Source organism: Planococcus citri, chromosome 3 (genome assembly GCF_950023065.1).
Source record: "Planococcus citri chromosome 3, ihPlaCitr1.1, whole genome shotgun sequence".
NCBI lineage: Eukaryota > Metazoa > Arthropoda > Insecta > Hemiptera > Pseudococcidae > Planococcus > Planococcus citri.
Genome location: NC_088679.1, coordinates 40,331,156 through 40,346,299, shown reverse-complemented (window position 1 = coordinate 40,346,299; position 15,144 = coordinate 40,331,156). Strand labels below are relative to the sequence as shown.

General features: G+C 34.1%; 1 protein-coding gene across 2 annotated transcripts in view; it reads right to left on the bottom strand.

Moving 5' to 3' along the window:
- The window catches only part of LOC135839225 (G-protein coupled receptor GRL101-like), a 169,608-nt gene that overhangs the window by 2,272 nt on the left and 152,192 nt on the right, over positions 1-15,144 (bottom strand). For both annotated transcript variants that reach the window (XM_065355157.1, XM_065355156.1), the window contains exons 8-24: positions 10,942-11,064; positions 8,549-8,647; positions 8,206-8,382; positions 7,472-7,633; positions 7,112-7,243; positions 6,896-7,009; positions 6,673-6,792; positions 5,013-5,141; positions 1,999-2,118; positions 1,767-1,881; positions 1,558-1,632; positions 1,137-1,280; positions 985-1,056; positions 798-869; positions 645-722; positions 490-561; positions 85-283 (exon numbers count right to left, since the gene is read on the bottom strand). In XM_065355157.1, coding sequence (XP_065211229.1) covers positions 85-283; positions 490-561; positions 645-722; positions 798-869; positions 985-1,056; positions 1,137-1,280; positions 1,558-1,632; positions 1,767-1,881; positions 1,999-2,118; positions 5,013-5,141; positions 6,673-6,792; positions 6,896-7,009; positions 7,112-7,243; positions 7,472-7,633; positions 8,206-8,382; positions 8,549-8,647; positions 10,942-11,064 — 2,003 coding nt within the window. The remainder of the gene's footprint in view (positions 1-84; positions 284-489; positions 562-644; positions 723-797; positions 870-984; positions 1,057-1,136; positions 1,281-1,557; positions 1,633-1,766; positions 1,882-1,998; positions 2,119-5,012; positions 5,142-6,672; positions 6,793-6,895; positions 7,010-7,111; positions 7,244-7,471; positions 7,634-8,205; positions 8,383-8,548; positions 8,648-10,941; positions 11,065-15,144) is intronic.

Below are 15,144 nucleotides of genomic sequence, written 5' to 3'. Positions count from 1 at the left end.
GATGTTCAATTGTTGACCGAACATTTAAGCCAAGTATTTTACTCAACCTATAGTAAAAATTAGTAAAATATCATAATCTCTCACCTTGTTGGTATTTTTATACAATGTTCGAAACACAATGACCAGAAGATTGGCAAATGTGGCTATAATTCCCAATATCCAAATGCAAATTCTCAATAGAATATTTGACATGAGATCTTCACACGAACTGAATTCGTCTGGAGGAGGGTAGCAGAATTCCACATGCTTTGCAACGCAGCAAAATCGAAATTCGTCCAAAAACCTGTTAAATACATTTCACGTTATATATCCAGGTATTGTAAAGCATTTAAGTAGGTCCAGGGTCCCCAATAATATTGCCCATAGCTGACAACGAGTTTTGTGGATTGGCAGATGCTGAGATGCCCGATATTATGGAGGACCCTCGACTCCGTAATAGGTAATCCTGCATGTTATCGGTACAAATCTGATTTCAATACTTCAACTTACAGATAATTTAAATTATTGGTAACTTTGAATACATGCGCTTCAATTGATATAATAGGATTATTTCTCAAATCTCTGTAAAATAAAAGATAACGTTTGATACACACAAAATAAGAAAAAAAAACCGTAGCTAGAAATCTAAAATAATAGGTACTCACAAATGAATCAAACTCGGCATACCGATGAATACATCATTTTCATCTCTTAATATTGTAATTCGATTGTGAGCTAAATTACTAGAATTATCAAAAAAATTTAAATTATAATTCTTAACAGCTGGTATAATCTTCTAAAAACGACAAAAAACTTACAGCGTTGTTAATCGTTTCAAACCAACGAAACTTCCATTTTGTATGTATTCTATTCGTTGATTTTGTAAACTCCTGCAATAAAATTACGTGTTGCTTAATTCAAAACATAGGTACGTAGACGTAGGCTATCTCGGTAGGTACTATGAGCAAAAGCACGTGTAAAAGTAGTCTAAAAATAAGTACTCACAGTGTTTTCAACGATGAAAGTCCATAAAACGCCATTGACTTCAATACTCGTATTTTATTACCTTCCAAGTGTCTGTGAAAAAATTCCAAACGATTCGTTTTTCAAAGCAAGTCAAAAATTTCCGTCGTGATAAAGGGAAAATGCCAACTTACAATCCTTTCAGCTTAGATAATCCATAAAATGTACCATTTTCGAGTACTTCGATATTATTATTTTGTAAATTTAACGTATTTAATCTCCACAATTTCTCGAACATGTACGGTATCAACATCGTTATATTATTATTGCTCAAATCTCTGCAAGCAGAATAAACATTGTTAGGTAATAATTATTTCGACGACGAGTACAACTCATTCAAAAACAAGAAACTTTTTCCCGGAAGAAATTAAAATTAAATTTCGCTTCCAAGATGATTTGAATATAATATCTACAGTTTTTAATTTATAAAAATTAGAGCATGCAAATTGCTAAAACAAAGAGTGCTTCCGGTAAAAGAAACATTTCAGGTGTACTCGAGCAATTGAAAAAATTCACAACTTCCACGAAACGCGATTGAAATTAAATAATACTTACAAGTACAAAAGACGATTGAAGTGATAAAATGTTTCATTCGTCAAAACATGATAAAGTTCATTTCCACCCAAATGACTGAAACAAAAATCTAGTTTCAATTTGACGAAATAAGTAAGTAAGTAGATAGGTAAGTAGGTATTACTTCCAACAATACGGTATGAAAATTGAAAACATAAGTAAATATAATAAAATGTAAACTTAATACTTACAACCAGGTTATTTCTTTTTCAATATTATTTGGGACGTACGTCAACGATAGATTTGTGCAATTTATATGTTTATCGCGACATTCACAAGCTGGCATGCTTTCGGCACATTCGAACGCTGTTATTAAATTAAAATGGCAAAACAAAAACATCAGCAGGTATCTGTCGTTTATAAAGTGAATATTGCATGGGATTTATGCAAGCATAATTCGAATTTATTTGCTAATTTACGTACGACAGTTGTTTTCATCGTCCCACGCTCCTTTGCAGTCAATTTTCCCGTTACATATTAAACTCTCGTTGATACAAGGACCTCGGTAACATTTATAAAATCCTTTTTCGCAAACCTTATTTTCTGTCAACAGAAACAAATTGAGTGCAGATATTAGAAGTCGAGATATTTTTGGCACAATAACCGGCAGTACAGTAATATTGCACTGAAAAAAATATCGGGTACCCAGTACGTGTAAAAAACGGTAGTGATTACCAGGAATCCGGGAAAATCGGGATATAACGCCATATCCGATAACTATTACCTTCTTGTCATGTAACTGGACGATTTGTGATGGAATGTAACCATTACTGTATATGATGTCGTAGTTGCAATCTATCAGGTACTCATTACATTGCATTATCAGTAGAGCACTACCCACCAGTAATGCATCCATTGCATGCTTTAAGGTATCTATTACATTACAATGGATACCTAAAGCATGCACTGAATGCATTACTGGTGGGAAGATGCAGCAATGGTTACATTCCATCACAAATCATCCAGTTACATGACAAGAAGGTAATAGTTATCGGATATGGCGTTATATCCCGATTTTCCCGGATTCCTGGTATTCACTACCGTTTTTTATAGGTACTTAGTACCCGATAATTTTTTAAGTAATGGAATGATAGGTTTTTCTCAAAGTTCAATTTGAAAAAAAAATACAGAAACCCAAGCCAAGTTTGAAGAAAAGCTTTCAAAAATTTGTATTTCGAGAAGGAAATTGTTATGAGCCGAATTTGAATACTTAGTAGGTAGTAATTAAAAAATGAAAATTTCAATTTTTAAATGAAAGACAAGCAAACAAGCTCGAGCAAAGCGACGTACCGCACTTTGAAAATTAACCACAATACTTGAAAAATACAAAGAAAATTGACCAAGACTCTTGAAACATTCACAGAAAATTGACCAAGACTCTTGAAACATTCACAGAAATTTGACCAAAACACTTAGAAAATTCGCATCACGTTGAAAATTGACCACAGCACTTGAAAAATACAAAGAAAATTGACCAAGACTCTTAGAAAAATTCACAGAAAATCGACCAAAACACTTGAAAAATTCGCATTACGTTGAAAATTGACCTAAACACTTGAAAAATTCACAGAAAATTGACCAAGACTCTTGAAAAATTCACAGACAATTGACCAAAACACTTGAAAAATTCGCATTACGTTGAAAATTGACCACAACACTTGAAAAATGGACAGAAAATTGACTACAACACTTGAAAAATTCACATTACGTACTACACTTTGGAAATTGACCACAACACTTGAAAAATTCACAGAAAATTGACCAAGACACTTGGAAAATTTACATTACAGTAAAAATCAACAAAAAATATACTCGTATATGCGTTAAAAATCACCAATTTTATTGAAAATCAACAAAAACAGAGGAAAGTGCTAAGTATTTTCAATAAGTAACACCATATGTAATATTGAAAACGTTAGCTTTGCACACAAGAGCTCACAAGACTAACTTGTAGACTACGTTGATGGAAGCTGGAAATGCGTATTATTTGGGACTCAGTACATTACGTAATGTACTGAGTCCCAGATAATGCATTTTGTACATTTTTTAATGTACTAAGCCCTTTATCTAAAATGATTATTGTACCCAATGCCTGCCTAGCAACAGTACCCAGTATATTTCCCATTCTGATATGTAACGTTTACTGCATTAATTAGAAATCATGTACCTAATACATGACATTTCTTTTAAACAACAACCACTGCAGTAATTCGCAGTAATGACTGCATGAATTTCCAAGGGGGGAACCTATACATTACCATCAAGTACTCACTACATGAAACAATGCACTTCTTCTGCAAGTAACTTGGACCATTACATGACAGCGCAATATACCGCTTTGTACAGTACTCATTGCTTTAATTCAGGTGATGAGTACATGATTTCAAAAATCATTTTTTTCAGTGTGGTACCTGCAGTTATGGATCACTTTTTTGGGACCCATGTTTGAGGATGATACGGATGGTATGAAGGGAAGGGGAAATGCAATTGTGTTGTTTTTGTTTTTTTTTTCGTACCTCTACAGGGTGTCCAAAAATGAGCATTTTGATCCACTTTCAGACCACAAAGAGTCCCATTTTGACAGCCCAAAACATTAAATATGAAACAGTGTCTCAAAAACTTATTGAATGTAAATCATCCTACAAGTGATCCACAAACGGACAACTGGAAATTTTCCGGCAAAATCAATGAAAATCGATAAAATTGGTAAATTTAAAAAATTGATGATATTGGCAAATGAAATCACTCAAAATTCAACAGATTATACTCGCAGATCACTTTTTTGAATGCTGACCTAATGACCTAATGTGGATCAATTTTGAGCTGTCCGAATGCGGACTATGTAAGAGTAAACATGTTTACATGATTAGGTATGGGATTTGAAGAGACGAGATTATTAGTTTCTGCATCTATGCACCACGGGAAACCACAATAATAGGTATTGTGATGTGATTATTTTTCAATGTTTTTGAAAACTGGATAGGAGGAAAAATCGCAACTATTCTCATAAACTTAATATTCTGACCTCGCCTTTCCATGATTTGCTACCAGTGTAAGTAAGTACTTGAACTTCAAAAATTTTTGTGATGGATAGATATTGTTTTTTACTTTTTCTACAGAGTCTCCCACACAATAACCAGTCAACATTTGTAAGTAACAGAAATATACGTGAGTAAGAGTAGGTACAGGGTGTGCAAAAATATCGTGAACCCCAATGACAGTTTTTTTAATCAAAAATATAGGTTGGCAAAGTGAAATAGATGCATTTGATTTGGTGGAATGTTATCACTTAAGTGCAACAACCAATCATGGGCTATCATTATTATCATTCACTGTGATCAACCAAAACATTTAGCAGAAAATTTTTTTAGGGGTACACGATATTTCTGCGCACCCTGTACTAATTACCTATATTATATATATTATTCTGTACCTACCACAAGTGGTCAGATGAGACCCGTCAGCACATCCGGATTTTGGAAAACCTGTATTGACGCATTCTTCGAACTTATCAATGCACTGTCCATTTCTACACTGAAACTGGCTCTCGGTACAATTTTCTATTGCTGTAAAATATGCATTAAAAAAAAAGAATTTGAGATTCATCTAACAAGGGGACCTCTCAAGGTTCCCACCTCAGATTCAACCGGACTATGATACTCGAAAAGAACATGATCTAAAACTCCCATAACCAAAATTTAGCTATTCAAATTGATTTTTCGATTTTTGGCGAACTTTTAATCATTTAAAGTTGATTGTTTTCGGTGATTTATGCTTTTTTGAACGAATGTAAACTTATTCTACAAAAAGGATAGATTAAGGCCGGTATAGTTAAATCAATTTCAGCATTTGTGGCAATTCTGAAGCCCCTAGCGCGATTTTTGATTTCACTATAGAATTTTAAAATATTCTTCAGATGGTGTAAAAATTCACTCGGGCAGCTGAAAATCGAATTGTGAATTATCCTCGACCTGTTCAAAAGATTTATCCCAATTTTAGCCGATTTCCAGGCAGATATCTCAAATGCATTTTTTTGACCAGAATATGGTACCTAACTACTAAGTACAGGGTGCCCAGAAATATCGAGCACCCCTAAAAAAGTTTTCTACTAAAATACTTTGGTTGGTCACAGTGAATGATAATAATGATAGCACATGATTGGTTGTTGGACTGGAGAGATAACATTCCACCAATCATATGCATCTATTTCACGTTGCCAACCTATATTTTTAATGAAAAACTTTCTTTGGGGTACTCGATATTTCTGGGCACCCTGTACATATTAGGTCCTACTTATTTATGAGGAGAAAATTTAAAATATCAAAACTTTTCTGTTTGTAAAAAAAAATATTTGAAATTCGTACAAATGGCTGTACCTTGTCTAAAATCAATCCTTCAAATTCGAATGTTGCAATCTCGAGCCATTCTGGAGTCTCCAGTGCAATTTTTAATTTCGCAGAATTTCAAAATTGCACTAGAAGACGTGGAAATTATTTTGAGTGGCTAAAAATCGAAATGTGGCATATTCTCGATCTATTTTAACGACGACTTATCCACATTTGAATCGATTTTCAGGTGCATATCTCGAGTGCATTTTTCTGATCAGGTAGGTCAAGAAAGCGCACTCAAAATTTCCGCGAAAGAGTCGACTCAAATGGGAATAAACCCTACTTATAAACAGGCCCAGAATACGTCTAAACTCGACTTTTAGCTGCCCAAGTGGATTTTTTTGCTTTCTGGAGAAATTTTAAAAATTCTTGTGAAATCTAAAATCGCACTGGGAGCTCCGGAATAGCCAAAAATAGTGAAATTCGGTTTGGAAGAGTTGATATTCGTTTCAGAACTAGGTAGTGTTACCGAATAAGAATACATGTTTTACTAATAGAGTAAGTACATCACCAAAAATAGTCAATTTTGAATTTTCAAAAAATCGCTAAAAACCGAAAAATTAATTTGGGCAACTGAAATTCTGGTTATGGGGGTTTCAGACTATTCTCTTTCCAAAAATTGCGATTCTGTTCAAATCAGAGGTGGACATCGCGAGAAGTTCCCTTGTAAGTTATAAAAAGTGTGGAAAAATAGGGAAGAAATCCTTACGACAATCTTCTTCGTCAGAACCATCTGGGCAATCCACGTGGTAGTCGCACCATTGACTAATCTTGAAACATTGACCTCCGTGTACGCATCGTTGAAAACCATGAGGACATTCTAAATCGTCTGTTGAAAGCATAAGGTAGGTACTTGACTCATTTCATAATGTGACATTAGAATAATACCTATTAAACTAAATTAAATCCAAGCACAAATATGTAATACTCACGACATCTCGTCTCATCGCTTCTGTCTGAACAATCGAAGATACCGTTGCAGAAAAAATTCTTATTCAAACACTCTTGATTTTTACAATGATATTCACCTTCTACACAAGCTACGTCTGGATAAAATCAAATTTCAAATAAATACCTACGAGTATTCGCACTCGACAGAAAAATTAACCAAAATTAAGTAAAAAATATAGAAGAAAAGAGCAACATACCCGACGTAAATGTACAATTATCCTCATCTTCGCCGGATAAACAATCTATTTCGTGATTACAACGCACATTAGATGGCAAAAACCTTCCATCTTCGCATCGAAAATATTTGTCAGCTTCAGGATCGGTCACATCTAGAACAGTTTGTATCGAATCGAGTTTAAAATACATTATTCGCTATGATATCAGTTGCAATTTAACGCCTGATTTGAGCAGCGAGAATCGAACAAACGTTCATAAATCATAAACGTCGAATAAATTAAAATGTCAAATAAGTAGTGTAATAACAGTTGAGCAAATGGAAGCTGGAAACGAGGCATAAATAGGTACGCGGAAAAGTATATACAGTGCATGAAACTTACTACAACCATATTCGTCGGAACTTGGATTTCCATTTTGACAATCGTTTTCACCGTCGCAAATGTATTCTCCGCGGATGCATCGATATTTCACTTTCCTCGTGTCGTGAGTACTGAATTTCCGGATACAATTGATAGATATGCCAACACGACAAGTTTTTATAGCTGAAAAGTAACAAACTTCAGTTCAGGTAAGTGCAGCTAAGTATAGGTATCTAAATAAGGTACGAGTATCACTAGGTACGTGTTTCATTAGGTAGGTACAATATTGATGAAACGATTTTCATTTTAGAAAAGTTGACAAATAAAAATCATACATTAGCAAGCGGAAAATCCGACGAAAAAATTGAATAGATAATAGATATTTTCATTCTACGATTTTATCAAAAATATACACTAGAATTGGCATACTTCGACAACTATCTAACTTAGCTATCCCATTTAACGGAGTAAAATTTCTTTTCGAAGGGTTACGAAGGATTCTTTATGAAAAATAGGCCTCGCATGTATATATTTACTCTTCAAACGCATACGAACGCAAAGAAGCTTTCACATCACGTATTATTTCTCGGCATTATTCCACCATCGGAAGCTTTTAATTCACGAAATTTCTCGAATCAACAATTATGACTTCTTTAATTGAGTATAAAAGCACGCAAAGAACACTTGTAATAAGAGCTTTTCTCTTATACTACTTTGAAAGCGTTTCTTTATAATCCCATTTAAAGCATACCTACCCTGTTCAAAAGTATAAAATTCTTCGCAATCTTGTTCGTCTTCGCATGTCGAATTCGAAGCTTTATTATCTCCCGAGCTTTGGTCTACGCAGTCACAATACGCGTCGCATACATTAGCTTGTCTGATACATCTGCCGTTAGAACATTGAAATTTATCATCACCGGTGCATTCTCCACCTATACGAAATTTATATGTACAAAGCGTTTTAGTATTACGCCCAGAGAACGTCTATCAACTGCAGGAGGTTTTTTTTTTTTAGAGATGGTTTGAATCGACACACAGCCTAAAAAAATACCTATAGGAACCGGGGAAAGAAATATTGGAATTTTTCACCGTACTTACAGTTCAATTCGTCGGCGTGATTGTCAGGGCAATCTGTCCAGTTATCGCACCAATAATTTTTGTGCACCAAGGAACCGTCGCCACATTCCACAAAATTTTCTGTAAATTAGTGCAAAAAAAAATTGTACAATTAGGTAGGCACATAGTATTCTCAGTTTCAAACATCCTAAACGGTAGGCTTCGTAATGAATACAACCAAGTTGATATATCTACGTTTCATTATAACATTTTAAAAGTTTTCTTTTGTAAAAAAAAAAACACGTCCAGTGCCAACGTTTTTTATCTACTCTGCAATTATTTGACCTCCCCACTTAATTAACAAAACAATTTCATTATAATACTATAAAATGAAAGTTGAAACAAAAAATTAAAACTTTTCAAAAATATCTTTTGACGCATAAACATTTTTCCAACTTTGAAATCGAACGGAAAAGAATTCAAATCAGCAGAAAATGAAATTTTTATCAGTTTATAATAAAAACTGTGTTTTTTATTCTTATTTGGCTTCTGAGGAGAAAAAATCGAAGTTCCATGCTAGTTAGGTACCTACATACTTACGGAGGAATGAATAGAACTAACTATCTGAAATAGCATGAAAATCATTTCTAGAGTTTTCAAAAAATTTAAATTTGAGTAGGTCAACTGGTCAAATTTATTAAATCTATTGAAAGGATTTTATTTTTGAGGGGCGGAGGATATAAAACCACCTAATCATACTAACAGAGTATCTGAAGAATGAGTTAAAAGATAAACTTGAACAAAACCCAAACATGGTTTAGCTACTTCTTCAAATAAAGTGTTTCCAGATTTTATACAAGCCACCTTAAAAAATGTGCCGATGAATTTTGCACAACAAACTTGTTTCTCACAAGGGACATCTTGCAACCCTCAAATCCGATTGAGCTGAAAATTGGCTCATTGCTGATGGAGCATAATTGTACAAATCTCAAAATCAAAGAGCAGCTGAAACTGACTTTTAGATTATTCAAGAATTTTTGAAAATGGTGGTAAGGAGTCCATCATGTACCTATATTTATTTTTTTAAATTTCAAATCGCCCCAGAAGACGTTGAAATATGTAAACTCGCGTCTCGACAGATGAGCATTTAATCGCTGTCACAAATTTCTTCGACATGAGGAGTTGATGAAATTCTGAAATCACTAATTTTGCGCAAAATAATTCCAAACCTCCTGTACCTACCACCTAAAATAACCCCTACTTCCCGGATTTAATTATGGAAATTTTTTAATCAATCTGGGAGCCTCAAAAGTACTCGTAATAAAGCAAACCTGTGTCCTTTTTTTAAATTTGGATTCCTTAACCATAAAAAAATCAATTGTTCAATCGGTATAACCTCGAATTTGCGACTCACCTGCCTAATTCAATTCAATCCAGAATGTCGAACTTATGATAGAATTGAATTTTCATCTGCGAAAGTTAATCACTACTTACGCCTTTGGGAACGATTCAACGTTTCTGGGAAAAAGTCAGCTTTTGCTGAAGGCTCTATATCAATCTAAAAATGTTCACAATTTATTCAAATGTTCACTTAGGGTTTAACAGAAGTTTTGAGTACTCAAAAAAAAAAAGTTTTTCAGGTTTTTATACTTTTTATATGTACCAGGATCGCCATTTTAAAAAGAATTTCAAAAATTTTCAAATCAACTTCGGCAGTTTAAAATTTGGTTGTTTTCAGTTAGCCAAATTTTAACTAAAGCAACATGATAAACCTAGCTACTACAAGAAAAATTCCAATTTTTTGGCTGATTTTGCGAATTTTTTGAATGAAAAAATACTTACGTGTAGGTGGAGATCATTTTTAGAAGTGTAAAAGGAAAAAAACACATTTTCTACTTGAAAATCCAGCATGTACCTATCTACCTACACAAGTTTTGTGAAATTGGAGATTGTATGCATTAATCAATATTCAATAATTTAGCCCTCATTGAATTCAATGTTGGTAAACTTATTTACATTTGTATTGTTCGGGTTGCTGCTTCGCGAAATACAAGTAAAAAGCGACGAACTACGACCAGAACACTCGATACGCTTGATTTGTCAAGATTTTAGTGTGCTAGATCAATAATGCTGCAGTACTAGTAAAAATGTAGGTAAGGTACCTTATCGAATATGTACACTTTAGAGGAAAAAATTTTGAAAACAGTTGTCAATGTATATAGGTAGCTAACTTACCTACATTAAGAAAGACGTAAATTTTTTAATCAAACTAAAAAATCCTTTCTTCTTTTGGGTTTAAAGGGTAAGAAAGATGAAATTCCCTTATTCCTAGGCTCAGGAAATAGAATATGTCCAAAAATCCTCAAATTCATTTTCCTATTCCCTTTGCTATAAAGTACGTACGAGTATCTACGTAAAAACACACAAATTATTACCTGGAGAACATTCTTCTTCATCCGAATTGTCATGGCAATGAGACTGATTATCACACAGGTAAGCTGGTCTAATGCACTGTCCACTTTGACAACGGAATTCCGGAAAATAACATTTACGATGAGCTGAAATCATAATATAACTTTAATCTTTTTCACGTTCAAATTCAATACATATTAATCTAACCTATTGACAAAAATTTGTAAGTAATCCTCACGGTATGAGCAAAAGGGTCGGGCTAAAGATTTTCGTAATTTCGTGGGATTATTTTTACAAAAAATACACGCAAATAATAATCGATTAAAAAACGAGGATGAATTCGAATAAAATTCCAAAAAAAGTGTATTTTGTAAAAATGTACTCCTTAATTTTGTTCTCATTATTCCAGGGTTAAAAATTTACATAAGGTTATTTTCGGCAATTTCTCTTTTCAGGGAAAAAAGTAGACGAAAAAAAAACCTGAAAATTCGTTCTCGATATTCTTCTGAAATTATAAAAAGAAAAATTCAACAATTTTAGCGAAAAGAAGAACTTCAATCACGATGAGAACGGCGAGAAAAAGACGAAAAGAAAGCCGCATAATGAGTGCAAACAAAAAGCTGGACGAGTAAACACGACGAAAGGCTCTTGCTCTAATAAATGATTCGCTAAAATAAATACAAACACTTTCGCTACACCTATCGTATAATAAGTTGAAAACGGCCGCGGCGTGAAAAATGAATTGCGTCTCATCAGCGTTTTATAGAAGATAAGTAAAAGCATAGGTAGTAGGTATATGTACGTAGGTATATTCTTCGTTTACAAACGATACGTGTATAGTATATTTACGAAGTATCTGAGTATAGTAAGGTATAGGCTATAGGCCACATGAAGAGAAGACAAACACGTGTCGAAAATCAAAATAAGAGCTAACTATCGTACGTAGGTAGGCTAACAATTTACTGTTCTTTTCACTTTTACTACGTTTTAAGCAATAAACTGGAACTGGCCGGTGTTTTGATTTAGTTTGGCAAGTCATCAGCTGGTGGTAGAACTCGTAGAGATGAAAAACGCGTTACGTAATCTATTTTCAAGTCTTGGAATTGAATAAAATTAGAATTATTCGAATGATAATGAAATGATAAGTTTGAATACTCATAATTTTTTCAAAAAAAGTAGCGTTTCAATTTTTTAAAATAATTGGTGAATTTTCAAAAATTCAAATATTTTCCATAAGTAGGTACTTATAATTTTACTTTGAATTGACTTTGAAACGACTCCAGGAGAGACTTTTGTTCATCTATCGATAGAGTAACTTTTAAACAGCTATTAAGTAGGTACTACAAATTCTTACTGAAACGGAAATTTTTAAGAAAAAATTTCTAGGTATTAAGTATGTATCAAAAAAAAGTCCAACACACACGTTGAAAAAATTTCAAATATCTAAATTCAATTTTTGGTCATCAAATTTTTCGTATCAATAATTTTCAAGATAAAATATTTGGCAAGCTTCCGAAAATACAGGGTGTCCCAACTTCGATCGGCAATCTGGCGTGTGGTGACAGTACTCGGCGAGACAAACAAAATTCTTTATGTACACAAGTAGTCTATCTTGTGAATTGAAGGAGCCACGTTTTCCGCAAAACTAGAAATTCACTAATATTGAAAGGTTCATCAAAAATAGGAAAATGTTTGAATCATTCAAACGATGCCCAAAACCCATAGTACTCGAGTGGACAAACAGAAAATGTTATTATGACAAATTGCCTGTCTTCGAAATTGAAGGGGCAAACTTGGTTCAAAATTTCCAAATTTGACTTGCCCTAGATTTTGAAAATTTTGAATTTTCAAATCGTGTTTGCGCCTTCAATTTTGAAGATAGACAATTTGTCATAATAACTTTTTTTGTACGTCTACTCAAATGCTATGAGTTACTGGAGTTGTAAAGATGGTTTTTTGGCACTTCATGCCAAATACTCTTACATGGTTCACGTTCCACCCTACTTCAAGGAAGTGAACCTTACCTAGTTATATCTGCAACAGATAGGCACTGGCGATTTACCGCCTCAATACCTACTCTTTGGTAATGGGACATGAATTAGATATAAATATAGAATGCATGATAAGAAATAGAAATAACTCAGACGACTATGTATTGTTATACCTGCTTTATTATTCATTAAGCCATTATGGTAAGGTGCACCGGGGCAAGTCAGAATGATTTTTCGCTATTTCAACTTTGACCAGCTGTTACTCCCCTTCTAATGAACCAATATGGATAAAATTTATTATGTAGGTTCCCATAAGGGTTCTTAACCTATGGTAAAAGTTTGAGCGCGATTGACACAGTAGCTTTCGCTCAGTGGAATAAAATATAAACTGTCCTGACTTACCCCAATTGGGGGAAGTCAGAACAGGCTAAACTTTGCAGAGGCGTAGATCACAAACCGAGCATCCTAGAAAAATTGCATAAAAGCAAAATTGTAGAGAATTTAATTCTCTTTGAGATCACTCTCATCAGATTTTCACTAGGACGCACGGTTCATCCGCTATATGAGAAAAACTAAGAAATAGAAAGTCTGTATTTTAGACCAAATTCAAAAAAAGTTCAAGACAACAACAAAATACAATTGAACCAAAGACATCTAAAATGAAACTGAATCGCGAAAATTTTTATGCCGTGATGAAGTAGGGGTAGTACCCTCAAGTCACCTTTAGTGGCACTTCGCCAGATATAAACCTCTAGGCGCTAGAGCAAGTTTTCTAACTTACCCCGAATTCCAACTTCCCCCAGTGCACCTTATATACATAGTCTAATTATTTAATGTTACGTAAATGAATTACGTTACTAAAGGATAAATAGGAAAGAATACCAGGTATTCAAGATAATGTGCTAATGCATCACCCAGGGAGGAAGGGCATGGTCAACGAATAGGGCAGGTCCATTGTCCATGACTCTATTTAGAGCTTTAATAAGGATGATAGTTAACATACACCCGAGCCACCTTGAACTCCTTGTATTTGAATCAATTACGTAATAGATCATGTTATTAAAACAGTTCATATTACAGATAGGTGGAAAGTGTAGGATCCATACGTCAACTACACTGATGGTGGAAAGTGTATGCTCCGTAGTCCGTACATCAAATACACTGATAGGGATCCGAACCTCGACCTATCTATTGAGAATACCCAAGCTACGCTTGGTGAGTCCGTGGATGACTGAAGTGTGGCTCGGAGCTCTCACAACACGTTCGTAAAGAGAGAACTAATCCACCAGATGGCGCTCTTACTTAACTAAACCGCCAGAATGCGCTTTTACATAACTAAGATGAGAAATAGCTGAATGCAGAACAATTTTCTGTCACCTAAGTGATAGAAAATGCGCCAATTCCTCCCGTTACAGAGTGACTTAAATGATCGAAACATTTTCTCATTTTTGGCAAATTTTTCAAAATTGGTCAATTTTTGCCCAAAAATGGTGTAAAATTTTAAATTCACAGATAGTAAGAAAATGTCTGCATCAATGAAATGACTTCAATAACCCATAGTATTGAAGGCGCAAACACGATTTGAAAATTCAAAATTTTCAAAATCTAGGGCAAGTCAAATTTGGAAATTTTGAATCAAGTTTGCCCCTTTAATTTCGAAGATAGGCAATTTGTCATAATAACATTTTCTGTTTGTCCACTAGAGTAGGCTACTATGGGTTTTGGGCATCGTTTGAATGATTTAAACATTTCCTTATTTTTGATGAACCTTTCAAAATTAGCGAATTTCTAGTTTTGCGGAGCACGTGGCTCCTTCAATTCACAAGATAGACTACTGGTGTAGGTACATAACGAATTTTGTTCGTCTCGCCGAGTACTATCACCACACGCTGGCTTTCCGTTCAAAGTTGGGACACCCTGCATATTGACGTCAAGTATACCTATTACCTACTAACTAAAAATAAAATCGGTGAAAGAATTTCAAAAATTACCAAATAACGCAGGTATCTGCTTTCGTTTCAACCAATTGTTAACCTTGGTGGAAAAAAATTCAAAAATAGGTGAAGGTGGACAAGATTTAGACAGACAGATTTTTTTCCAGCAACCCACGGAAGGAATGATACATAGATATAAGTAAAAAGGGATGTGGGAGGGTGAAATTAATCGAATACTTTCCTTAGATACCTGGTTGATGTTGTCGAAAAAAAAAATGAACTACATAGGTAGACACACCTA